Source organism: Pseudophryne corroboree, chromosome 12 (assembly GCF_028390025.1).
Source record: "Pseudophryne corroboree isolate aPseCor3 chromosome 12, aPseCor3.hap2, whole genome shotgun sequence".
In the NCBI taxonomy this organism is placed as follows: Eukaryota; Metazoa; Chordata; class Amphibia; order Anura; family Myobatrachidae; genus Pseudophryne; species Pseudophryne corroboree.
Window position 1 is genome coordinate 72507413 of NC_086455.1, and position 27240 is coordinate 72534652.

General features: G+C 44.7%; 1 protein-coding gene across 5 annotated transcripts in view; it reads right to left on the minus strand.

The window, feature by feature from the left end:
• Positions 1-27240, minus strand: part of SPTBN5 (spectrin beta, non-erythrocytic 5) — a 704607-nt gene that overhangs the window by 523435 nt on the left and 153932 nt on the right. For all 5 annotated transcript variants that reach the window (XM_063947637.1, XM_063947638.1, XM_063947639.1 and 2 more), the window contains 3 exons: positions 15821-16452; positions 15058-15196; positions 11666-11895 (listed from right to left, as the gene is read on the minus strand). In XM_063947637.1, coding sequence (XP_063803707.1) covers positions 11666-11895; positions 15058-15196; positions 15821-16452 — 1001 coding nt within the window. The remainder of the gene's footprint in view (positions 1-11665; positions 11896-15057; positions 15197-15820; positions 16453-27240) is intronic.

Genomic DNA, 27240 nt, shown 5'->3' on the forward strand with positions numbered 1-27240 from the left:
ATTTATATTACCTGAAAAGGTCCGTCTGTAGGAGGGATATGGGATGGCTCTGTTGGTATTGTCTTACCAATATTCTTCCTCAAGCAAGTAAGACATGTCATTGCTCTCTTACCTGCATGGGAAGAGAATCCTGGTGCACACCAGTAGGCTCTTACCAGCTTGCACATACCCTCTTTGCCTAGATGAGTCAGACACTGTGTCGCCTCAGCTAGACTTGGAAGATATGCTCTGGGGGCCACTGGCTTACCGTGTCCATCTGTCCAAAGTCCTGAGGACTCCTGACCATACCCCTTCGACTTCCAGACTGCCTTTTCCTGTAGGGAACACAAATTTTGCATTTCAATTAGCTGCTGTGTGTTGACCGTGTTAAATGTCATCAGTGGTGTGATGTTTGTATGGTGGTGCTTGCTGATGATTTAGCAGCTTCGTCTGCTCAGCTGTTACCAAGTGAGATTGGGTCTTGGTTGTGTGTGCTTTACATTTGATAACAGCCACTCTGTCTGGTTCCTGTATTGCTGTCAGAAGCCTTTTGATGTGGGACGTATGCACTACAGGTGTACCAGCTGCCGTCATGAAATTTCTGAGGCGCCATAGGGCCCCAAAATCATGCACCACTCCAAAAGCATACCTAGAGTCTGTGTATATATTAGCTGACTTACCTTTGGCCAACTCGCATGCTCGGGTCAGAGCTACCAGCTCAGCGACTTGTGCTGAGTGTGGTGGGCCAAGGGGTTCTGCTTCTATGATACCTTCATCATCTACAACTGCATATCCGGTGCACAAGTCTCCTGATTCCATCTGTCTGTGGCAACTACCGTCAGTGTAGAAGGTAAAGTCTACTCCTTCCAGTGGGTTGTCACTGATGTCAGGTCTCGCTGTAAAAGTTTGGTTCAGGTATTCCATACAATCATGAGTATCAGTATCTGCACTAAATCCTCCTTCACCATCATTCTCATCCTCCACCCTTTGTGCCTGTCCAGGCACACTTGGCAAGTAGAACACTGGAAAGGAAAGGATTGTCTCTTTGTTGGCGCACTTTAAGAAAGAGGTGAATATAATTAAAATATAACTTTTAATGTCGTATAATTAAAATGCCTAATGATGTGAAAAATTACAAGACAAACAAATAACAAACAATATAATGAATAAAATTGGATATCAAATTCACTTATGTGTCTCTTTATTAGATTTGTATATTTTGATGTGTGTGCAAAAACTTATGTGGCCAATCACAAATTGTTAATTACTTATTGTTGACCCTTATTAGCTGGAATTCGCTCTAAATTGCTAGATATTATGTATCCGAGTTATAGAGGAATATATAGCAATGTTGTATAGCTAGTGTAGGGTGGTATATTCAAACCCTTATTCTATACTCATGGTTGTTTATACACACATAGAGCCAGCAACACTGATTCTGTATATGGTGAAAGTACTATTGGTTCTTAATGGGCCAGTAGCAATTGACACCATTAAATACATCGCCATTCATATGAATAGTACAGTCTGATTTATATTTGAGGGGCACATGAATTTATGTTGAATCCCCTGAATCAGTGGAATTGCTTATAGTTTATGGTGACACTATAGCAATATCATACAGCCTGTATAGGGATGAATATTTAAACCCTTATTCTATGCTCACAGCTATTCGTGTATACATGGAGTCAACCCTACTGATTCGGTATACAGTGAATATCTTGGCTCTTCAATTTTAAATGAGCCGGTAGTATCTGACACCATAAGGTGTTAAATGATGTTACACTGATATTTAAACAACCCCTGGAGATTGATTGGGGCACTTCCTGCCGTGATGACTTCAATGTTAATATTCAATTCCCCGACTCATGTACCTTGACCTTATAACTGAGTATTAATATGAGCTAATAGCTCTCAGTTGTCTAAAATACGCTGCAATGCATTAAATTTTGCATTGTAGTGACAAGGTTCCTGGTCACTGTATTATTTAGTACAGTCAGGGATCGGAAGCTGTGAGACAATTGATGATTACCGGTGATACTGTATTGCGTGTATCTAAGTACAGTAAACCTAATGATGCCACGCTTATGTCGGACTTGTTGCCAAACTGAATGTCTATTTATACTAAGCAGACATGAACTCTTTACTATGTCTGCTTATTATATTTGCTGTCTTTAGCCGATATTGGAATACTGTAGCGGGCTTAATGTTCTGCCCCTGTCTCATATAACGTAATGACTGCAGTTCATTTATTATTTTCCAGCCAAGCATGTGTGCATCATTCCTACTATTAGTCCGTCCTGCTCTTGGTGTAGCCGATCAGTTTAGTGACTCACACAGTGTAACTATTTTATTTCAAAAGCTGCAACAGTTGCAGCTGAGATCACAGGCTATTGCTATTCAGTAGGTATAAGTCATCCACTGTATCCCCTTATTCCATGAGGTATCTGAAGCAGGTATCAGGGCTAATCTGTGTAACGTGCTGATTCGATTCAGTGAGGTATGCCTGTGTTTATATGCCACAGATGCAGCGCTATCATCTGCTACACACAGTCAGGAAATCTCACCGTATGGATTGTAACAATTGTGTCTGCAGTCATAGTCATTTAAAAAGTACAAACTATCCACTATCTGCTTGTTACACACAGTATCTCAAGCGGGCATCAGGGTGAATCCGTACAGTGTACTAATTAGATTCAGCAGGCTGTACTGATATTAGTATGTCCCAGGTGCAGCTCTCCCATTCACTGCATATGATCAGAGAGTCCCACCATTAAGCGGATATTACTATATATAATATATTATTGTTCCCTTATCCTATTCATAGCACTATCTCTTAATGATGTTCCATGTAGTACTCTCAACATTGCTGTTATCCTAAATTACATGAAATGTCGCACACACATTCTAATAGTCCATATTAACATTGACACATAGTGAATGAGCTGGCGTGCTAGCGCCGCTCTAAGGTGCCCACGTGCATGTTTCACATAGGCTTCGTCAGGGCAAAACAAAAACAAATAACGTTTTGCCCTGACGAAGCCTATGTGAAACGTGTAGTGACCAGGAACCTTGTCACTACAATGCAAAATTTAATGCATTGCAGCGTATTTTAGACAACTGAGAGCTGTTAGCTCATATTAATACTCAGTTATAAGGTCAAGGTACATGAGTCGGGGAATTGAATATTAACATTGAAGTCATCACGGCAGGAAGTGCCCCAATCAATCTCCAGGGGTTGTTTAAATATCAGTGTAACAAAATTTAACACCTTATGGTGTCAGATACTACCGGCTCATTTAAAATTGAAGAGCCAAGTTATTCACCGTATACCGAATCAGTAGGGTTAACTCCATGTATACACGAATAGCTGTGAGCATAGAATAAGGGTTTAAATATTCACCCCTATACAGGCTGTATGATATTGCTATAGTGTTACCATAAACTATAAGCAATTCCACTGATTCAGGGGATTCAACATAAATTCATGTGCCCCTCAAATATAAATCAGACTGTACTATTCATATGAATGGCGATATATTTAATGATGTCACTGTCAATTACTACTGGCCCATTAAGAACCAATAGTACTTTCACCATATACAGAATCAGTGTTGCTGGCTCTATGTGTGTATGAACAACCATGAGTATAGAATAAGGGTTTGAATATACCACCCTACACTAGCTATACAACATTGCTATATATTCCTCTATAACTCGGATACATAATATCTAGCAATTTAGAGCGAATTCCAGCTAATAAGGGTCAACAATAAGTAATTAACAATTTGTGATTGGCCACATAAGTTTTTGCACACACATCAAAATATACAAATCTAATAAAGAGACACATAAGTGAATTTGATATCCAATTTTATTCATTATATTGTTTGTTATTTGTTTGTCTTGTAATTTTTCACATCATTAGGCATTTTAATTATACGACATTAAAAGTTATATTTTAATTATATTCACCTCTTTCTTAAAGTGCGCCAACAAAGAGACAATCCTTTCTTTTCCAGTGTTCTTCTTAAACTTTATTGTCTATGGCAGCACCCCCTAGATAACACCACAAATTAATATACAATATATAAATTGGGGATTTATATCATATACTCAACTTATTGTCAATTTGTTATAAGTCTAGTGCAGAGGATCTCCATTCCCCTTTTCCCCTAATCTGACACTTGGCAAGTAGGTTGCAGGATTTAGTGAGCTGCATCTCTTAATGGTGATGTTTACAGGGGCCATCAGTGATAATTCCCACTTTGTAAATCGAGCAGATGAGACATGTCTGGTTTGGGCCGAGTTTAGCAAGGCTGATACTGCATGAGGTGTATGGATGGTCAAGTCGTGTCCTAACACTACGTCCTCACTTTTACTTACCAGCAAAGCTATCGCTGCAACATTTCGCAAGCAAGTGGGGAGAGACTGCGCTACAGTGTCCAACTGTGCACTGTAGTAAGCTACCGGTCTGCTGGCATCACCATGTCTCTGTGTTAAGACTCCTGCCGCGCACCCAGCACTTTCAGTACCGTACAGTTCAAAGGGCTTCTCATAATCTGGCATACTTAATGCAGGTGCTTGTGATAGACACTGTTTGAGTCTCTTAAACGCCAGTTCGGACTCATCTGTGTGAGAGATCCGTTCCGGTTTGCTTGAAGAGACCATTTCTTGCAAAGGTAAAGCAATATGGAGAACCCCGGAATCCAGTTACGACAGTACCCACACATTCCGAGGAAAATGCGGACCTGTTGCTGAGTTTGTGGCAGAGTCATGTCGCGAATCTCTTGTATTCTATCAGCAGTCAGGTGCCTAAGTCCTTGTGTCAAGCAGTGTCCCAAGTATTTGACCCTAGTCCTGCACAACTGCAACTTATCCTTTGAAACCTTGTATCCTGTCTGGGAAAGATGAAATAGAAGCTTTATCTTTCAAGGATGACTCGAGTGAGTCAGAACACAACAACAAGTCATCGACATACTGTATTAGCACTGATCCACTCTCAGGTTGAAAGGATTGTAAACAGTCATGCAAGGCCTGGGAGAAAATACTCAGGCTGTCAATGAAACCTTGGGGAAGATGAGTCCAGGTGTACTGTACTCCCCTGTACGTAAATGCAAAGAGGTATTGGCTGTCAGGGTGAAGAGGGACAGAAAAGAAAGCAGAACAGAGGTCAATGACAGTGAAGAATTTTGCGGTAGAGGGAATTTGCATGAGGATGACAGCTGGATTGGGCACTACGGGGAATTTGCTCTCAACTATTTTGTTTATCCCCCTTAGATCCTGCACTAGCCTGTAATCCCTCCCCCCACTCTTTTTCACAGGGAAGATGGGACTATTGGCAGTGCTGGACGTCCTAAATAGGATGCCCTGCTGTAGCAGCCACTCTATGACGGGGTACCCTCCTAATTCTACCTCTGGCTTCAGAGGATATTGAGGGATTTTTGGAGCTATCATGCCATCTTTTACTTGTACTGCTACTGGAGCTACATTCGCCATCAATCCAGTGTCCTGTCCAACTTTGGTCCAAAGGGAACCCGGTATTTGCAAGATCATTTCCTCTACCTTTGATGGACACGTGTCTATAACAGTGGAGTGCAACATTAGTCTTTGAGGGGGGTCTAATATATCTTGCACTTCTTGAGCATGGTTCTCAGGTATATCCAAGAAGACACCCTCAGGAATACAGTATATGACACACCGCATTTTACACAATAAGTCTCTGCCGAGTAGATTAGTCGGAGCCGATGCAGCCAACAGGAAAGAATGTTTGGTTTGCAAGGGCCCTATCGTAATCTCTGCAGGTCTACTCAAAGGGTATTGTTGCACCTTTCCTGTTACTCCCATTGCCGAAATCGTTTTACCCGTGGTTTTTACACCTGATGCGGAATTCAACACTGATCTGGCCGCCGCTGTATCTACAAGGAAAGGTAGTGGTACACCAGCTACATCAACCATAACCTCAGGTTCACTACCAAGGCTAGCAATCAACTTCACTGGCTGCAGACTACAGGTGTGGCCCAACCTCTATTGTGTAGTGGGACCCTCTCGCAGCGCATTTGCAGCTACAATATGTGAGGGGGGTAGCTGTGATTTTTCGGAGGCCTGCCAGTCCCTCCTTAGTAGGTACCTCCTTGTTTCCCCTCTATGTGGCTCGTAATCTCTTCTATATGGTCCCTGATCCCAATTATGTGAACTGTAGTGTGGCTCGTATTCAGGTCTAGGGGGTCTGTATATGTTAGGTGTCCCTTTATTCCTACAGTCCCTTGCAAAATGTCCTTCCTTATTACAATAGAAACATATTATTGACCGTGACTTACCATCAGGGTTCTGGGGTTTTGGCTGATAGGACTTTCCTGTAAGAGCCTGTATACTCACCGTCATCAGCTTATCCCCTTGCGACTCCCTGTGTTCATTGATGTTCCGATCGTGCTCGACAGCGGACTCTCTCAACGCAGCCACCGAAATACCCCTCCAGTTAGGTAGAGAGGTTTGCACCCTTGTCCTCAGTGCCTCCTTTAACCCGTCCATTAATACAGAGACAGCTACCTCCCTGTGGTGTGCATTATCCTTAATATCCTCGATCCCAGTGTATCTAGCTATTTCCTGCAGTGCTCGATGGAAATATTCTGATGCCATTTCACCTTCTATTTGTATTATGGAGAAGATTTTATTCCATTTAACAACAGTAGGGAAATACACTCCTAATTGCAGGTTGATTTGCCGTACATTCTCCTGATTGTATTCATCAGTGAGAGGTACCTCTGCATCTAACTTACTATCCGTTATGAATTTCGTGATGTCAATATTTGAGGGTAAACACACCCGTAGCACTGTTCGCCAATCTTTATTTGTGGGCTCGTGGGCGTTACCTAACTCTTTAATGAACCTCTGGCATCCGACTAGATCTTTTCTGGGATCGGGGAATTCTGACATAATTGACCTTAACTCTGCTCGGGACCAAGGACAATGCATGGCAATGTTCCTGATGGGAGTCACTCCCTGACTGTCAGTCTTCCCATTGGGGACTGCAATCACCCTAACAGGATTTATTTCAACTATATCATTTTGACTTGATTCTATAATGCGGGGAGCTATTGTCTCTGCATAGTGTGTGGTACCGTACTTACCAGTGGACACAACCTCACTCACCCCTCTGCTGGGGGGCATCGCTACTACTCTTGGTGGTTGGGTCGTGCCCACCTGGGTGTCCTGTATGGTGGCTGCTAGAGAGAGTGCCGATATCGAGCTGGGCTCATCTTCCTGTTCACAATCCTGGGGAAAATTTAAGATGGGATACAACTGGCAAGGGTTAGGGTTAACACATTTATCTATCACTTTCCTATCTTTTACTGATGCACCATTGCTTGTAGCCAATTTCTCCCTATCAATATATGGTGGTGGTGGTGCGCTCGCAATCGTTTTCCCGCTAAATTTGGAACTTGCTGTGCAAGCCAGTTCCTTCTGCACCTCCCCCTCTTGCTGCCACAGGTTTAAACAAATTGTATGTCTGACCCTTTGTTTTCTGGATTTAATCAGGCATATTTTAATCCTTATGTTCTGTAGCACCTCTGATTCAAAGCTACCCACCTTTGGGAATGGGGCCCTATCTTCCGCAGTCATACGTACCCACTCATTGCAAAAAGCCTCCGTGTGTGAACCATATTTTTCACACATAATAAACCTCGCTGACCCTTTCGGCCGCAATTCTGACCTTCTCGGTCCCAACTCTTCAGCTTGAACCCTAGCTACCAAACGCCCACTGCTTGTGCAATTTGATCCCATCGCGGACTTTTTGCCTATAAACGCAATCCCCAAATGCACAACACAATAGATGGTGATAGACACCTAACGCTTTCACTCGCTCCTTCTCCGCTGACGTACCACGACTCACTCCAATAGTGACCACCGCGTACCCAGTGAGGCCCTAACTGGCTTCTATTCACTGTAAGTTTTAGGAGTAACTTACCTTTTCCGGTGAATATCTACCGTTGAAGATTTTCCTGAGAGAGACCAGCGAAAACTTCCCTTTTTGACTTACACAAATCACGCTTGCGTATGCTCTACACAGCGCTAATGATACCGCGATTTTACGCAAAAGCTCGTAAAGGGGTATCAAGTTGTGCTATGTATCGCACCCACAAACATGCGGTCCAATCGCACAGCGTATAGGTACTTGTTACCTATCCGCCCTACGACCACTGGAATCGAATATACAAACTGCGATCCTCAGCCGGAGCGTAATACAAAACCTTTAAACTTCAATTCACAATGTCTTTACTTCTGCACAATGCACAATTCTATATCACGCTTCTCTACAAATCTCCTCACGATTTGCGTATTATCTCTATCTATATTAACGTAAGTCAGCCGCCTTACGCCACCAAGCCTCCACTTACTTGGTGTACCACGGGACCCGAATTTCCGGGGTTCAAATCCGCTCACTCCACTTTCACTCACTGAAATACACCTTGTTTTTCTTTTCTGTACAGAAAATTTTTACTCCCTTAGGACGGCCGCTTTACCCCAGAGGTACTTACAGTTTTTAAACTAAATTTTTAAGGTAACCTGTTTTTGAAATCAGATAGTTATGTGGTATTGTATTAAATGTATACTATCCCACCTTTAATTGAACAAATATTGTGTGCTTTGTACTTAGCGTACGTATTCCTACACAACCTTGCGTAAACACGCGACCAGCGTGACTTTTACGCCACAAGCGCTCTCCTGTACTTTGTCCGGACCACGTGTACAAACGTGCGTCCGCAATAAAACAAATCACACAATCTCTATAAATGTGAGCAATACAAACTATAATCGCTCACAAACACAACCCACACATGTTCTGTATAACCCTTTACGACTGGGCCAGAACTGCGTTTTGTGTTTTTATAATTACTCCCTTAAATACATTTATTTCAAATGTATCTATATAGCAAACAAATGTATCTGATTTCACACAGGTTTAAAAATGACTAATAACCTATGGCAACACTATGTGGGGGGAGTATGCTAAATATCGGTACCTTTTGTGTACGCTTTTGGCGCCAAAAAAAATTACACAGATTTTTAAATAGCTTTTTTCCTGTTTACCTACGGGTTCTATCAGCACCTCTGCAGACCAGACAGAGCAGACGCAATCTAACAGCACACAAATAGGGTTTTAAAGCATCCAGCAACCAGAAAAAGGTTTAACGTAAAGATGTATTTCCATCCTTTGCTGATACTGTAGATTAAAGTCTGCTATGATCTGGTAGCCTTAGAGTGTGTGAAAAACCGGATCGAGTCCCCAGTTGTAAATGCTGATTTACTTACAGGACCAAAAGCAATGCTTTAAAACACACACAATACACTTTAAAATCGAGCTGCTGCGGCCGCTGTATTCAATCCTTAATCTACGTACTTATTACTCAGTTAGCGTACAAAGTCCCGTACCGTGTACACACTTTGCATACTAACGCCGCGACGGACGTACAAAGTACACACGGTGCATACACACACAATGACACGCCGTGAGCACTATGCAGCTTCACGTGTGTCTGAAATACACTTACAAATCTAGCAGGGAAAGAGACACGACACCAATGGTATTTAGGAAGTTGGGATCCGACCCGCCAACATATAATTGATAAAAGGGGGTTACAACAAAGATACAATTACAATAACAGAAAAGAGGCTACAGTCAATGGTACATACGTTTGTTCGCCTGCGCTTCCCGGTCCGGTCCTCAGTCATCAAGGTAGATGACCTTCAGAGATTGAGAGTGTGACCGGGCCTGCAGCTGGCTTTTTATACATTTGTCCAAAACCTAATACAATGGGAACTGTAATCTCTTTGTCCATTGGTCACAGGGATGGTTGTTTACAGTACAGGAGAGGTCATAGGTCGGTTTGAATAGGTGGGCGATGTCTGGTCCAGGTGCACTTGCAGATGTTCTCCTCTGGGTTCCCACCGAAGATCAGGAGTACAGTAAATACAGTTAATATTAATATTCTGCTCCTGCGCATAACTATTTGCAGGCGTGTGCGATCTTCTGCAAACTAACACCGGATTATTGCTCTAAAAATACCCTTTAGCTGGATACCAAACATCACCTCCTAACCTAATTCCGTCCCCTCCTATCCTGTAAAGTTGAATCCCTTTGTTCTTATACCTTTTAAACAAGTGGAACTCGCTGGTGTGGTGCATGTAGGCTATGTGTACATTGTGCACTATGTGGATTAAATATGTAATATGTTTTTATGGCTTTTCCATGCGATTACAAATACTACCGTAATTACCCATACCATGCGCTAATACGCAGGTCCGCGGGAGCGATCATACGCAAATTGTGAATATGTGCACGCACGGCAGAACAAGTATGCGCACGGAGGTCATCTGTGTGTAGTTTGTACGTGATGTGTGTACTGAAATATTTTCGACTTCGACAGTAGAAACAGCGGGGTAAGTTAGGGCTCCATGTACAGAGGCATGCATCTTTGTCCAACACTAGTAGAGTCTGGTATAAAGAAGTAAGTAGACTGACGCAGCTATACAGGAAGGTGGCAGTGGATGCGTCTTGCTCAGAATCAGGCCTTATGTGCCCACCTCACTTGGGCTGCTTAAAACAGAAGTCACAGAGCAACAGCAGCTTACGCTCTGCCAACTACAACCCTGGGGAGGAACAAACCCTACTCCACTACCTTTTTCCTGTGCTATGAGGGTCATTCCAAGTTGATCGCTCGCTGCTGTTTTTCGCAGCGCAGAGAACAGGTTACTACTGCGCATGCATATGCATTGCAATGCGTAGGCGTGTTGTACGGCTACAAAGCGGATCACTGCTGAGTGATGGATTTAACGAAGAATCCATTCGCACAGCCGATCGCAAGGAGATTGACAGGAAGAGGGCATTTGTGGGTGTCAACTGACGGTTTTCCAGGAGTGGTGCGGCGAACGCAGGCGTGTACAGGCGTTTGGAGGGCGGATGTCTAACGTCAATTCCGGGACCTGCAGCTCTGGATTCATCGCACAGGGTAAGTAACTCTTACCCTGGTTTTGTTACACAAAACTTTTTGTGCATAGCAGGGCTGCACAATCGATCGCAGCCTTGCTATGCAAAAATACACTCCCCCATAGGCGGCGTCTAGTTGATCGCACAGCCTGCAAAAAGTTGCAGCGTGCGATCAACTCGGAATGACCACCAATGTTACTTACAGTCATAAGACTTTAGTATCACCCTGGGAGTAATTGAGCTACAACTTTCATTAGACCATAAGCAAGCTGCTGCACTTCCCCAAGTTCTGATGCATGCAGGTAGCCTCCTACCCCAAAGGGGTAAAATTATGAAGCAACATTTTTCAAAGACACTGCATTTTCACTGGTTGGGGCAGCTGGATTTAACAGGATAATATTATTCAGGCGTGCTTTGTAGTCTCTAAAACAGACATGTGGTGGAATTGCTCATAGTAACCAATCAGATTCTGTCTATCATTTTCTACAGCGCAAAAGAGAAATTCCAGATTTTGCCTTGTAAACATTTGCTGCTTTAAAAAAACGTACGAGTTTGGCCAGAGTCTCGGCGCTCGAGCCGTCTCGAAAGCCATTACATCCGACCCCTAGTCTCAGATAAAAGCAGTTTGCACTATGACTAATTATCTGATTACTCTGAATGTCAGAGCTGTGTGTCTGATGAGAACAGGCCACTTACCGGGATTTGCTGAGAGTCACCAGATTCTGATACAGCTGATGTAAATTCTTTACTTTATTGAGAACATCAACATTGCTGACTTTGCCAGTAGGAATGTCTTCTGCTCTGGCCAAAATGTGCCTCACCCTCTCACCATACGAAAGAATTTGTGACTCTATTAAGTTCTGGTCCTGAAGAAAGTACTCCACCTCAGGGAGCTGTTTCCCAAACTCATTGGAGCCAACTAGTTCCTAAATGTAGAAGCAAAACAAATAAATTAAAATCCTTTTTGTGACTAGTTAATTGTGGGACACAGCAGCCAGGGTATAAGCCACCAGGAGGACACAAAGTTTATCAGTTTGTACCAAATCAATAGGTGGCCCCAAATACACACACATTGGAAACAAGCTGATCTGAAGGAGAACAACCATAAGCCAACTCTGCACAGACAGTAAGAATCTCTTTTTCTAGTTCATTCCATTGGGGTAAGTCCTGAAGTAAACCCAGGCTAAAGTGGTTACATAATCCAAGACACATGCACATTTGTGGCTTGCTGGAGGTCATTTTGCAGGGCTCTGGCAGTGCTCCTCCTGTTCTTCCTTGCACAAAGGCGGAGGTAGCGGTCCTGCTGCTGGGTTGTTGCCCTCCTACGGCCTCCTCCACATCTCCTGATGTACTGGCCTGTCTCCTGGTAGCACCTCCATGCTCTGGACACTACGTTGACAGACACAGCAAACCTTCTTGCCACAGCTCGCATTGATGTGCCAACCTGGATGAGCTGCACTACCTGAGCCACTTGTGTGGGTTGTAGGGAGGTCATACAGGCACGTGGAGGCCACACACACTACTGAGCCTCATTTTGACTTGTTTTAAGGACATTACATCAAAGTTGGATCAGCCTGTAGTGTGTTTTTCCACTTTAATTTTGAGGGTGACTCCAAATCCAGACCTCCATGGGTTAATAAATTTGATTTCCATTGATAATTTTTGTGTGATTTTGTTGTCAGCACATTCAACTATGTAAAGAACAAAGTATTTAATAAGAATATTTCATTCATTCAGATCTAGGATGTGTTATTTTACATACAGTACATCTGTGCATACACATACATACACATACTGTGCAGTAGCATACTTACACAGCATACATACATACATACATACATACATACATACATGCACACACACACACAGTATATACTATACATACATAGTATACATGCACACATACAGTACATACACAGTATACATGCACACAGCACACATACACACAGTATACATGCACACAGTACACATACATATCCACACAGTATACGTGCACACAGCACACATACATATCCATATCCACACAGTATATATGCACACAGCACACATACATATACACACAGTATATATGCACTCAGCACACATACATACACACACAGAATACATGCACACATACACACACAGTATACATGCACACAGCACACACACACACACACACACACACACACACACACAGTCACACACACGCACACACACATTAACAGGAAGCACAGCTCCCCGACCCAGCACCTAAACATAGCACACGTACACAATATACATGCACACAGCACACATACACAGTATACATGCACACAGCACACATACACAGTATACATGCATACACACCGATTAACAGGAAGCACAGCCTCCTAACCCAGCACCTAAACACAGCACACGTACACAGTATACATGCACACAGCACACATACACAGTATACATGCACACAGCACACAGTATACATGCACACAGCACACATACACAGTATACATGCACACAGCACACAGTATATATGCACACAGCACATATACACAGTATACATGCACAGAGCACATATACACAGTATACATGCACACAGCACACATACACAGTATACATGCACAGAGCACATATACACAGTATACATGCACACAGCACACATACACAGTATACATGCACAGAGCACACAGTATACATGCACACAGCACACATACACAGTATACATGCACACAGCACACAGTATATATGCACACAGCACATATACACAGTATACATGCACAGAGCACATATACACAGTATACATGCACACAGCACACATACACAGTATACATGCACACAGCACACATACACAGTATACATGCACACAGCACACATACACAGTATACATGCACAGAGCACATATACACAGTATACATGCACACAGCACACATACACAGTATACATGCACAGAGCACATATACACAGTATACATACACAGTATACATGCATACACACCGATTAACAGGAAGCACAGCTCCCCAACCCAGCACCTAAACACATGCTATTCACAAACAGTGCTGGCCGGGTGAGGTACATGCTGTACCAGTTACTGCAGCAATTTATTATAGAGTGTACCTTCTTCACCCCCCCTTCCCCCGACATACATTAAATGACACACGCACCTGGCGCTGCAGCAGAGTCACTGTGAGTGCTGAACACAGCAGCCACTACCTCACCCGACTGTTTCAAAGACCCTTCTCTTCTTGTACTGCCTGAGAGGAGCTGCGCGCAGCCGCTGCAGCTCCCACTACAGGCAGCCAGCGACTCACTGTCACTCGGACAGTGTAAGGACTCAGAGCCGAGGAGGGAGATGCTGCATGAGCTTCTCTGTCCATGCAAGAAAGAAGAAAAACGTCCACCAGCTCCGATAGAATGGCAGCCAGGGAAGGGGGGGGGGTTTCTACGTACTCAGAAATCCCCCCTGCGTGCGCGTATGCTCGTATGTGTAGGGTTGCGGAGGCAGACGGCTACCCGCCATGTTTAGGCTCGCAGCGGCCGCCCCAGAAACGGTCTAGACGCGCAGGCCTTGTCCGGACCACTCCCCTAAAATGCCACCACAACACCCCCTCACGCACCGCGAAACGCCTCTGCCTGAATCATTCACACGTGAGATGCACACTGCAAAGTGCTTCAGCATGCGAACGCTTTCGGAGCAGGGTTCTATGCTGAATGAGGCCCAGTGTTCCCCTGAATGAATATACATGAACATGTAACTTATAAAACTACTAGGAATTAGTACATCATCAAATAGCAAATGAACGTGCTGTTTAATGGTGCAGCTCACAAAATGGATGCCTCCAGTGTTAAGGCCAATCTCTCATTAAGCCCACCTGTCACTTGCACACACTGGAGGCAGGCGTTTGTGAACTGAGCCAATACTGAGGAGTATGGTGCCAATGAATTCAGTAGAATCTGTGACATCGGTGAAATCAGAGGATGAATGATCTGCAGTATTGCTTCAGCCCACAGAGAGAGCGGCTAGTGATATAACCTAGTATAGACAGACTGCATTCTCACAAACACCGGCTAAGCTTACAAAATGGACAAACCCATGTATCCATAACGCCCCAGTATATACTGTAAGGTTTAATCACCTGCATAGACTTCAATTCATCGACCACACTATCTATATCTCTTAGAAGGATCAGTATATGTTGTTTGTCTTCTAAGGAATCTTTGTGAGTTTTCATTAATTTGATGAGTTCATGCCAGTCCTGCGATAACTGATGTTGTCTGTATGGGAGAGAGTGAATGCATACAGACTATTAGCTGTCAGAGCATACATTATAAAGTCTTTTCAACAAATGCTCTAACAAAGTGTTCACTAACAGTGCAAACACCTAAAGACTATCATAGTACGTTCAAGTATAAAGTGTACAGTACAACAAACGTGTTTTAGTTATCCAGGGCCAAAATCAGGACACTGCAGAGTGGGTATCTGTCCTGGGCTCTCCAGAAGGCTCCACTGGATCAAGATGTGCTCTGGGACCAGACTTAATTCTATGGCCAGATGTATTTATGTGTGAATTCGGCAGCCATGCGGGATGCCGGCTGAACTCAAACGTTTTTTTAAAGGGGCAATCACGTAGAAAGGCAAAACCATGCCTTGTAAGTGATTGCCCCTTTAAATAACCCCCGAGTTCGACCCATATTCGTATTTCTGTAAGCAAACACTTAAAAGTTCCAGTATCTATATAAACTTTAAAGTATTACTGCCATTTTTAAGTGCCAGTGCTTGTTTGTGTAAAACATAAGCTATCTTAAAATATATGGGGACAGTATTTATGTAATTGAAGTGCTTGATTATTGCAATGTTAAAATAAAATGTAGAACATCATCTTTGTAATTAAAACTTACTTAGCTAGTATTTCTCCCTTTTTGTGATAATTCTCTTTCTCTAAAACGCCAGCCATTTCTGCCAGTGCCTTCAAGCGCTGTTCGCGAGGTAACACATCAGCCTCAATAGCCTCCAGCTTCTTGGTAGCAGCTTCCACTTGGGTGATATTGTTGGGTTTGAAATCTTGACGCTCAATGACTTGTCTCATTTCCCGCAGGTAGGACCCTCTAAGAAAGGCCTTTTTCTGGAACATCTGAGCCAACTGTTCCAAGCGCTCCAGCCGAAGCATCTCCATCTGTAGGGCTTTCTCCCGCTCATGTTCAGCTTTCTCCAGAATAATCCAATACTTCTCTACATCACTCAGTGACCACCCATCCTGCGGAAAGTATGGCCGTAAATTGTTGCCCTGTAGCTTGGTTCGGATGTTGAAAAAATGGGCCTCAATCAAGCCTCTCTCTTGGTATTTTGGTGGTTTCTCGACCGTTCGGTACGTTTTGAAGTTTGCCAAAAGCTGCAGCATCCCATTTATGGAGTTGGGGAAATTGCGATCATTCATCTCCACCACCTTCTGCTGAATCCATTTTAGCAGGTCGGATATCATGGTCTCATATTGGTCCGTCAGACCCTCAATGTCAAGAACCAAAGACATAATCTGGGTAGATATTAAAAAAACAGTGGTTAGTAAACTCTGAAGCCTGAGCAAAAACACTTGTCTGTTCATGATGCCATTTATTACTAAATCTCCTGAGCTATACCAAAGTATTGTAATAGGTAATTCAAGATTATACTCTAATAACAGGATAACTTTTGTTAACAATAATCAAATTAATGTTAGTTTTACCCACAGGAAGAGAAAGGGGATGATTTTCAGCAATATGGACGCAAGTTGCCATGCAGATGAATTGGGCTATACATACTCATTGTACATTAGCATTCCCCCAATGGTGAGTTCAGGTGAGATGCATTCACTTCATGGTGAGCACAGTTGATTGACCAACATTACAATAAGATAGAGGCTATTTATGAAATGTATCAATGGTCTAGATTCAAAAATGTGCCTGTAGGGTAATTACGAAGGAGCAGCCGTTTGGACAGGTTAAAGGGAGTAACAGTGGGGACAACTGTTTTGAAGTCACATAATTTAAAAAATCTGGTACCCCTGGAAAAAGGGGACCCTCATCTGGGCTGGCACCCCAACAGTCCAGGTTATAAGAATATCCATGGCTCAGCACAGGTGGTTAAGTCAAATTGACTGAAGTACAAGTTAAGTAACCTGTGGCCAACCACGGATAAACTTAAAACTTTGATTGTTGGCGTGCCTTGCGGACTGCATTTTGGATCCTATGATGTAGCCCACAAATGCTGGACAGCTTTATTATTACACAGCAATTTAGGTTGGACACTAAAGCTTGGCATACACTTTACAATTATCTGGCAAACCAACTGTCCAATCTGGCTGGTTTGAATGAAAATCTGGTAATATATGGGAGCAAATGACAATCAGCCATTTGCTACCAAACACTGGAAAACAGACAAAACCTGTCGTTAAGACAAATTGATTAAATCACAAATTTAACCAATTTGCCTGAACAACAGTTTTTGCCTGTTTTCCAGTGGTTGCAAGCAAATGGTTGATTGGCATTTGCTCCCCAATATTACCCTGATTTTCATTCCAACCAATCAGATTGGACAGATGGTCTGCCAGATAACTGTATAGTGTATGCCCATTGCAATTTGACTCGTCCAGTTGTACAGTTTCTCTCTTGTCTTTTGCCTTATTCCCACTTCAGAATCAGGACCATAGAGTGCTATGGAAAATAAGGCTGATGTGTTCATGGTCTGCCTGGATTTAATGTACATGTTCCTAATGGATACTGACATGATTAAGAAATTACTATTTCATAGTATTGTTTAGTTGTACTGTGCCATTAAATTACATTATAAAATGTACTATTTGACAATACACAATGAAGGCAGCCATTCCAGCCCTCATGCCTCAGTGTTGTCAGTGTTTTCTAATAAACTAAGAGGGGCATTTACTAAGCAGTGATAAGAGCGGAGAAGTGAGCTAGTGGAGAAGTGGCCCCTTCAACCAATCAGCAGCTCTGTATCATTCTATAGTATGCAAATTATAACTGTTACTTCAGTGCTGATTGTTTGCCATGGGCACTTCTCCACTGGCTCACTTCTCTGCTCTTATCACTGCTTAGTAAATGTCCCTCTTAATCACTGAATATTAGCTCAGACCGCGGAATCGCTGTAGATCTTTGCAGATGTCCAGCACACTTTAATACATCATGTGTCATATTACATATAAATTAGAACACTTGGATTACATATACAAAATACTGTACATAAACCATTAATAAACAACTTAAAGCACCAACAATAGAATCACCTACATGCATATTCTTTTTTTTAATGTAGAAAACTCCATTGAAGCTAATCTGATGCTATTACATAGGATTGTTATCACAGTATTGCAATTGTTTTGCTGTTGTTTGTCAAACATTCACTGCCTACTTCATCCTGTGTCTCTTAAGGCATTAGTCACCCACCTCTAGGGCAAGAGTGGGCAGAGCTTGTCCCTGCACCATTATCCCTGCATTGATATTCTGCCATCGCAGCCAGGTACTGCTGAAGGATCCTAACAGGTGCATGGACAGTTCCAGAAAATAACAGAGGGGATAAGGATGCTCCACTACCAGCTCATGTGCGTCCTCCTACTACTGCCCAGGTCACTGGGTGAGACCATAATTACAGGAGGAAGAGAAAGAGGATGTCATTTGGCCCACCTTTTAAAGGCATATGTATATGCTGTTTTTACGCTTCTCTAAATAAAGTTTTTTGTTTAAATAAAACACAGTGGTTTATATATTATTGTTTTATGCCGTTCAGACTTTTTATAGTTGTGTGGGTTTTTTCATTATTATTTCCTACAGAAAACTAATAGAGCTAACATACGTTGAGTCTCTCTGCCAAACTGCAATCCTATTAGCAGAGATTGGAGACAATCAGATTAGGAGACATCACTGAACATGGAAACATGACCAATAAACAGAAACAGAGATACATGACAATCCAAGGTCACTCGGTGCTTGTGGTTTGTTTCTTGCCTATAAAGATCAGGTGTTAATTGTCGGAGAGTACAAAACACTTCTCTAAATCAGAAGCAATAAAACATTAAAAGAAATTGAAATGAATAAAGCTATCTGGCATTCACATTCATTTAGCAGCCACAAAAATATGTTCCACATGGTATGTTTTTTTTTGTGTCATGATGTTTCCAAGTTACCATTAACCCCTTAAGACCTATAAATATACAGAGACATCACCCTGGTCTATTCTCTCTGTCTTCTCCTGAACTTTGCATTGTATTTTTCATTAGCTTAGTAACTGGCTGGGCTCCATCAATCAATTGATTACTCAGTTCATTTACAAGGCTGGTTTTAAATGAGTTCATGAGTAAACAAATATTACGTACCGTAGATTGAAAGGTCAGGTTGACACTTCTGTAATGAGCTTGAATGTAAAATATGAAATTTGCCGCTTTCAGAAGTGAGACCTGTGAATTTGCCAGGTCTAGCAAGTCGTCAATTGGCGGGGCTTAGTTCCAATACCCTGGTGGGGAGAAGGGGCATTTTGTTTGCTTTCACACATACAGAAATTCTGGGTTGATGCATGTTCACATGCAAAAACCCGGGATCCCCATGTAAGTGTGAAGGGGTAACAGTGGGCCCAATTCTGAGGTGGGAGTAAAGCAAAAAAGACCAAAACCGCTTTCAGACATCAGACCCGGGAAATTGTCGGGTCTATCCCACTGGAAAATTCCCGGGTCAGACCTTCATGACCCTGGTCGGAAGAAGCAGAATATTTATGTAATTATCCATTCCTAACCCTCAGTGGCTGTGACAGTGCTGCTGCTGCCGGTGCGGGCATGACGTCATCGTGCAAGGCATTCTGGGAGCGGCCGTGGGGTAGAGAAAAACCAGGAGGAACAGCACAGTGTTAGGCAACGGCACGTGGTACTACACGCGGCCGCCCACAAGCACCCGAGCTGCCTGTCACCCAGGCATTCCCGGATCCCCGACACCTGCAGCAGCAGCAAACAGGGTCAGATGCAGCATGAACAGTGTAGGGAGAGTGCTGCCCCCAGGCCAGAGTGAGTGCAGCTGTAAACTCTCTCTCTTTCTCTTTCTCTCTCTCTCTCTCTTGCTTGTGCTCACCTCTGTCTCTCATCCTCACCTCCCTCTCTTTCTTGCTTGTCCTCACCTCCCCCCTCTCTCTCTCGTCCTCACCTTCCCCTCTCTCTCTCGTCATCACCCCTCTCTCTTTTCCTCACCCCCTCTCTCGTCCTCACCTCTCTCTCTCTCTCTCTCTCTCTCTCTCTCTCTTGTCCTCACCTCTCTCTCTCTCTTGTCCTCACCTCTCTCTCTCTCTCTCTCGTCCTCACCCCTTTCTCTCTCTCATCCTCGGTATCGGCAATCCTGCCGTGGCATGAGCATGCTGCATCGTACCTCTGATCCAGCGCGCAATTGTGTGCTTAGAAGCAGGGCACCCAATCTTGTTGGGATCATACAGGACAAACAGTGCCTCTGTTTTCCTTTGGAAGAAATTGCTGACGAGTTCGTAGTTCAGCCCTATCTTCATGGAAGAGTAAATAAGGGCTCTTGTGAGACAAAGCCCCTAACTCAGACACCCTCCTTGCAGATGCCAAGGCCAACAGCATGACCACTTTCCAAGTGAGAAACTTTAACTCCTCCTCCTGGAGAGGTGCAAACCAATCTGATTGAAGGAACCTCAACACCACGTTAAGATCCCACGGTGCCGTAGGAGGCACAAAAGGAGGTTAGATGTGCAGAACCCCCTTCACGAACGTCTGAACTTCCGGAAGGGAGGCCAATTGTTTCTGAAAGAAAACGGACAAAGCCGAAATTTGGACCTTGATTGAACCCAATCTTAAGCCTGCATCCACACCCGCCTGAAGAAAATGGAGAAAACGTCCTAACTGAAATTCTTCCGTTGGAGCCTTCTTGGTTTCACACCAAGACACATATTTTCTCCAAATACGGTGGTAATGTCTAGACCAGTGGTTCTCAAACTCGGTCCTCAGGACCCCACACAGTGCATGTTTCGCAGGTAACCCAGCAAAAGCACAGGTGTATTAATTACTCACTGACACATTTTAATAGGTCTGCAGGTGTAGCGAATTATTTCACTTGCGATTCTGTGAGGAGACCTGCAAAACATGCACTGTGTGGGGTCCTGAGGACCGAGTTTGAGAACCTGTGGTCTAGACGTTACTCCTTTACTGGCCTGAATAAATGTGGGAATGACTTCTTTGGGAATACCCTTTCGGGCTAGGATCCGGCGTTCAACAGCCATGCCGTAAAACGTAGCCGCGGTAAGTCTTGATACACGCACGACCCCTGCCGCAACAGGTCCTCGCGAAGAGGAAGAGGCCAAGGATCTTCTATGGGTAACTCCTGAAGATCTGGATACCAAGTGCTCCTTGTCCAGTCTGGGACAATGAGGATCGCTCGAACCCCCGTTCTTATTATCTTGAGAATCTTTGGTATTAGTGGAATTGGAGAGAACACATACACCGACCGAAAACACCCACTGGGTCACTAGTGCATCGACTGCTATTGCTTGTGGGTCTCTAGACCTGGAACAATATCTCTGAAGCTTCTTGTTGAGACGAGATGCCATCATGTCTACTTGAGGAACTCCCCAATGACCCGTCACCTCTGTGAAGACTTCTTGGTGGAGGCCCTATTCTCCTGGGTGGAGATCGTGTTTGCTGAGGAAGTCCGCTTCCCAGTTGTCCACTCCCGGAATGAAAATTGCAGACAGAGCTCTTGCATGTCTTTCTGCCCAGAGGAGTATCTTTGCCTCTCTGCTTTTCGCTCCGCCCTGACAGTTTATGTACGCCACTGCTGTTACATTGTCTGACTGGACCTGTATGGGTTGATCTTGAAGAAAATGCACTGCTTGTAGAAGGCCATTGTAAATGGCTCTCAACTCCAGAAAATTTATGTGAAGACAGGTTTCTTGACTTGACCATCTTCCTTGGAAGCTTTCTCCTTTTGTGACTGCACCCCAGCCTCGGAGACTTGCATCCATGGTTACTAGGACCCAATCCTGAATCCCAAACCTGCGCCCTTCCAGGAGGTGAGAACTGTGAAGCCACCACAGGAGCGAAATTCTGGCATTGGATAACAGGATTATCCTCTGATGCATGTGTAGATGGGATCCGGACCACTTGTCCAATAGGTCCCACTGGAACACTCTGGCATGCAATCGGCCGAACTGTAGGGCCTCGTAGGCCGCTACCATCTTTCCCAACAAACGTATGCATTGATGAATCGACACCCTTGTTGGTTTTAGAATTTGTTTGACCATTCTCTGGATTTCCAGAGCCTTTTCTACTGGAAGAAATACCCTCTGTACTTCTGTGTCCAGTATCATCCGCAGAAACGATAATCTTGTCATCGGTTCCAACTGTGACTTTGGAAAATTTATGATCCAACCGTGCTGTTGAAGTACTGTCAGGGAGAGTGCAATGCTCTGCACTAACTTTTCCTTGGACCTCGCCTTTATCAGGAGATCGCCCAGGTAAGGAATTATGTTGACTCCCTGCTTTCGAAGGAGGACCATCATCTCCGCCATCTCCTTGGTAAATACCCTCGGTGCCGTGGACAGCCCGAACGGTAAAGTTTGAAATTGGTAATGACAATCCTGCACTGCGAATCTCAGATTAGCTTGATGCAGAGGATAGATAGGAACATGTAAGTAGGCATCTTTTATGTCCACTGACACCATGAAGTCCTTCTCCTCCAGACTGGAAATCACTGCCCTTAGAGATTCCATCTTGAATTTGAACTTTTGTAGGTAGAGATTCAGTGTTTTCAGGTATAGAATCGGTCTGACCGAGCCATCCGGCTTCGGTACTACGAAAAGGCTCGAATAAAACCTTTCTCCTTGTTGTGAAAAGGGAACCAGGACAATCACTTGATCCTGACATAATTTTTGTATTGCTGCTGATACCACTTCTCTGTCTGGAACAGAAGCTGGTAAGGCCGATTTGAAAAATCGGCATGGGGGAACATCTTGAAACTCCAACCTGTACCCCTGGGACACTATTTGTACGGTCCATGGGTCCAGGCCAGATCAAACCCAAATCTGACTGAAGAGTTTCAGACGTGCCCCCACCTCAGTGGACTCCCGCGAGGGAGCCCCAGCATCATGCTGAAGATTTTGCAGACGCAGAAGTTGACTTCTGCTCCTGTGAACCTGGAGACTCTGTTGACTTTTTTCCCTTTTCCCTTCCTTTACCTGCAAAGAAAGGGGAACCTTTGCCCTTTTTGTATTTATTGGGCCGAAAGGACTGCATCTGAGAATGATGCGTCTTTTTTGCCGGCGCTGAAACATTAGGGAGAAATGTCGACTTACCTGCGGTAGCCACAGAAGCTAAGGCATCCAGCCCATCTCCAAACAAAGCCTCGCCCTTGTATGGGAGAGCCTCCATATTAATTTTGGAATCCGCGTCTGCATTCCATTGGCGAATCCACAAAGCCCTACGAGCTGAAATCGCCATGGTAGCGGCTCTTGATCCCAAGAGACCGATATCTTTCATGGCTTCCAGCTTGTACGCAGCCGCGTCTTTGATATGACCTAACGTTAGGAGTATCTCGTCTCTATCGTGTCGATGTCTGATGACAAGTTTTCTGACCACTTTTCTATAGCACTACTCACCCCCGCACAGGCAATGGTAGGCCTGAGTAGTGTCCCATTGGTCACATAAATAGATTTCAACGTAGTCTCTAACTTGCGGTCTGCCGGCTCCTTTAGTGAAGCCGTCCCATGCGCAGGGAGAATCACCTTTTTTGTTAACCTTGACTGAGCACTGTCTAAAATGGGGGGTGACTCCCACCTTTTCCTGTCCTCTGCAGGAAAGGGGTAAGCTCCCTGAATCCTTTTTGGAATCTGGAATTTCTTCTCAGGGTTTGTCCAGACTCCCTCAAAGAGTTTGTTCAGTTCATGAGATGGAGGGAAAGTTACATTAGGCTTCTTCTCTTTATTAAAGTAAACCTTCTCCTGTGGTAAAGGAGGGGGTTCCGTAACCTCTAACACCTCCCTTATAGCAACAATCATGTATTGAATGTTTTTTGCCAATTTTGGATCAATTCCCCTGGAATCACTGGTGTCGACACAGGAATCAGAGTCCGTGTCGGTATCAGTTTGTACTATTTGTGCAAATGACCTTTTTTTGTGAACCGGAGGGGTCCCCTGTGGATAAAAAGGGAGAACTATTAAAAAATGAGTTTTATGGTAAGAACTTACCTTTGTTAAAACTCTTTCTGTTTGGTACACTGAGCTCCACAAGGATTGGAAATGGGGTGTAGAGTAGGATCTTGATTCGAGGCACCAACAGGCTCAAAGCTTTGACTGTCCCCAGAATGCACAGCGCCGCCTTCTCTATAATTCCGCCTCCCTGCACAGGAGCTCAGTTTTTAGTTAACCAGTCCAATGCAGTAGCAGGAAAAGAGACGACAACGGTTAGTAGCCACATACACCACACTCTCACGACAAGAGAAGTGTCAGCGGCTAATGCCATACCAACCCGAAGAAGCTAAGTGCGTCAGGGTGGGCACCTTGTGGAGCCCAGTGTACCTCGCAGAAAGAGTTTTAACAAAGGTAAGTTCTTACCATAACATTCGTTTTCTGCTGCGGGGTACACTGGGCTCCACAAGGATTGGATAATGGGGATGCCCTAAAGCAGTTCCTTATGGGAGGGGACGCACTGTGGCGGGCACAAGAACCTGGCGTCCAAAGGAAGCATTCTGGGAAGCGGCAGTATCGAAGGCATAGAACCTTATGAACGTGTTCCCTGAGGACCACGTAGCCGCCTTGCACAATTGATCAAGGGTCGCACCACGTTGGGTCGCCGAAGAAGGTCCAACAGACCGAGTAGAATGGGTCGTGATGTGAGCAGGAGCTGACAGACCAGCCCTCACATAAGCATGTACAATCACCATTCTAATCCACCTGGCCAGGGTCTGCTTGTGAGCAGGCCAGCCACGTTTGTGAAATCCAAACAAAACAAAGAGAGAATCAGATTTTCGAATAGAAGCAGTTCTCTTCACATAGATACGGAGAGCCCGTACCACATCCAAAGACCTCTCTTTGGGAGACAAATCAGGAGAGACAAAGGCCGGAACCACAATCTCCTGATTAAGGTGGAACGAAGAAACCACCTTAGGTAAATATCCGGGACGAGTCCTAAGAACCGCCCGGTCACAGTGAAAAATCAGATATGGGGAACTACAAGACAAGGCACCCATATCCGACACTCTTCTAGCAGAGGCAATAGCCAGCAAGAACACCACCTTAAGGGAAAGCCACTTAAGGTCGGCTGAACCAAGGGGTTCAAATGGAGGCTCCTGCAATGCCTCCAAAACCACGACAAGTCCCAATGAGCCACAGGCGGGACATAGGGAGGTTGGATACACAACACACCCTGAGTGAAAGTATGAACATCAGGCAAAGTCGCAATTTTTCTCTGAAACCACACCGACAAGGCAGAAATATGAACCTTGAGGGAGGACAGACGCAGGCCTAAATCTAGGCCTTGCTGCAGAAAAGCCAAAAGTTTGGCTGTGCTAAACTTGGAAGCGTCATAATTGTTAGATGCGCACCAAACAAAGTAGGAATGCCAGACCCTATGATAAATCCGAGCAGAAGCCGGTTTCCGGGCCCGCAACATAGTTTTAATGACCTCTTCAGAAAAACCCTTAGCCCTCAAGACAGAAGCTTCAAGAGCCACACCGTCAAAGATAGCCGGGCTAGGTCCTGGTAAACACAGGGGCCCTGAATGAGGAGGTCTGGGCGTTGTGGAGTAGAAGTGGACAGTCCGACAATAGGCCTTGCAGGTCTGAGAACCAGTGCCGTCTGGGCCACGCCGGGAGCTATGAGAAGCAGATTTCCTCTTTCTTGCATGAACTTCCGAATTACCCTGTGCAGGAGTGACACCGGAGGGAACACGTATGGCAGCCGAAACCTCCACGGCACCGCCAGCGCATCCACGAATGCTGCTTGAGGATCCCTTGTTCTTGCTCCGAAGACCGAAACCTTGTGATTGTGTCGAGACGCCATCAGACCTACATCTGGGAGACCCCACTTTTCCACTAGGAGTTGAAACACTTGTGGATGGAGGCCCCACTCGCCGGCATGCACGTCCTGACGACTGAGAAAGTCCGCTTCCCAATTCAGGACTCCCGGAATGAATATTGCCGATGTGGCCGGTAGATGGCGTTCCGCCCAACGAAGAATCCGTGAGACTTCCTTCATTGCCAAACGGCTTCGAGTGCCGCCTTAATGATTTATGTAAGCCACAGTGGTGGCGTTGTCCGACTGTACTTGAACAGGGCGGTTCTGAATTAAATGCTGGGCCAGGTTCAACGCATTGAAGACCGCCCGCAATTCCAGAATGCTGATAGAGAGGAAAGATTCCTCCTTGGTCCACCGACCCTGAAGAGAGTGTTGCTCCAGCACCGCACCCCAACCTCTGACTGGCATCTGTCGTCAACAGGACCTAGTTGGATATCCAGAAGGGACGACCCCTGCACAATTGTTGGTCCCGGAGCCACCAAAGCAGCGACAGACGGACCTCCGGAGTCAATGAGATCATTTGAGATCTGATCCGGTGAGGCAAGCCGTCCCACTTGGCTAGAATCAGCCTCTGGAGGGGGCGAGAATGGAATTGAGCATACTCCACCATGTCGAAAGCTAATACCATGAGGCCCAGCACCTGCATTGCCAAATGTATCGACACTTGCGGACGAGAAAGAAAGCAACGAATCCTGTCCTGAAGCTTCAGGACTTTCTCCTGAGACAAGAACTACCTCTGGTTGTGAGTGTCCAATAACGCTCCGAGGTGCACCATGCTCTTAGCAGGGAGCAGGGCGGATTTCTTCCAGTTGATGAGCCACCCGTGGGCTTGTAGAAACCGGACCTTCATATCCAGATGACGTAGGAGAATTTATGGTGAATTTGCCAGGATTAACAAGTCGCCCAGATACGGCAGTATCCTGACCCCTTGACGGCGGAGTACCACCGCCATTACTTTGATGAAGACTCGCGGAGCCGATGTTAAACCAAAAGGTAACGCCCGAAACTGGTAATGGAGGTTGCCAATAGCAAACCTCAGATATTGCTGATGTGACGCTGCTACAGGAATATGCAGGTAAGCATCCTGTATGTCCAGGGAGATTATGTAGTCCCTAGGTTCCAAGGCCAGAACTATAGAGCGAAGGGTTTCCATATGGAACTTGGAAACCTTCACAAACCTGTTCAATGCCTTGAGGTTGAGAATGGGCCGGGAGGACCCATTCGGTTTCGGGACTAGAAACAGCGGAGAATAGTACCCCCGACCCCT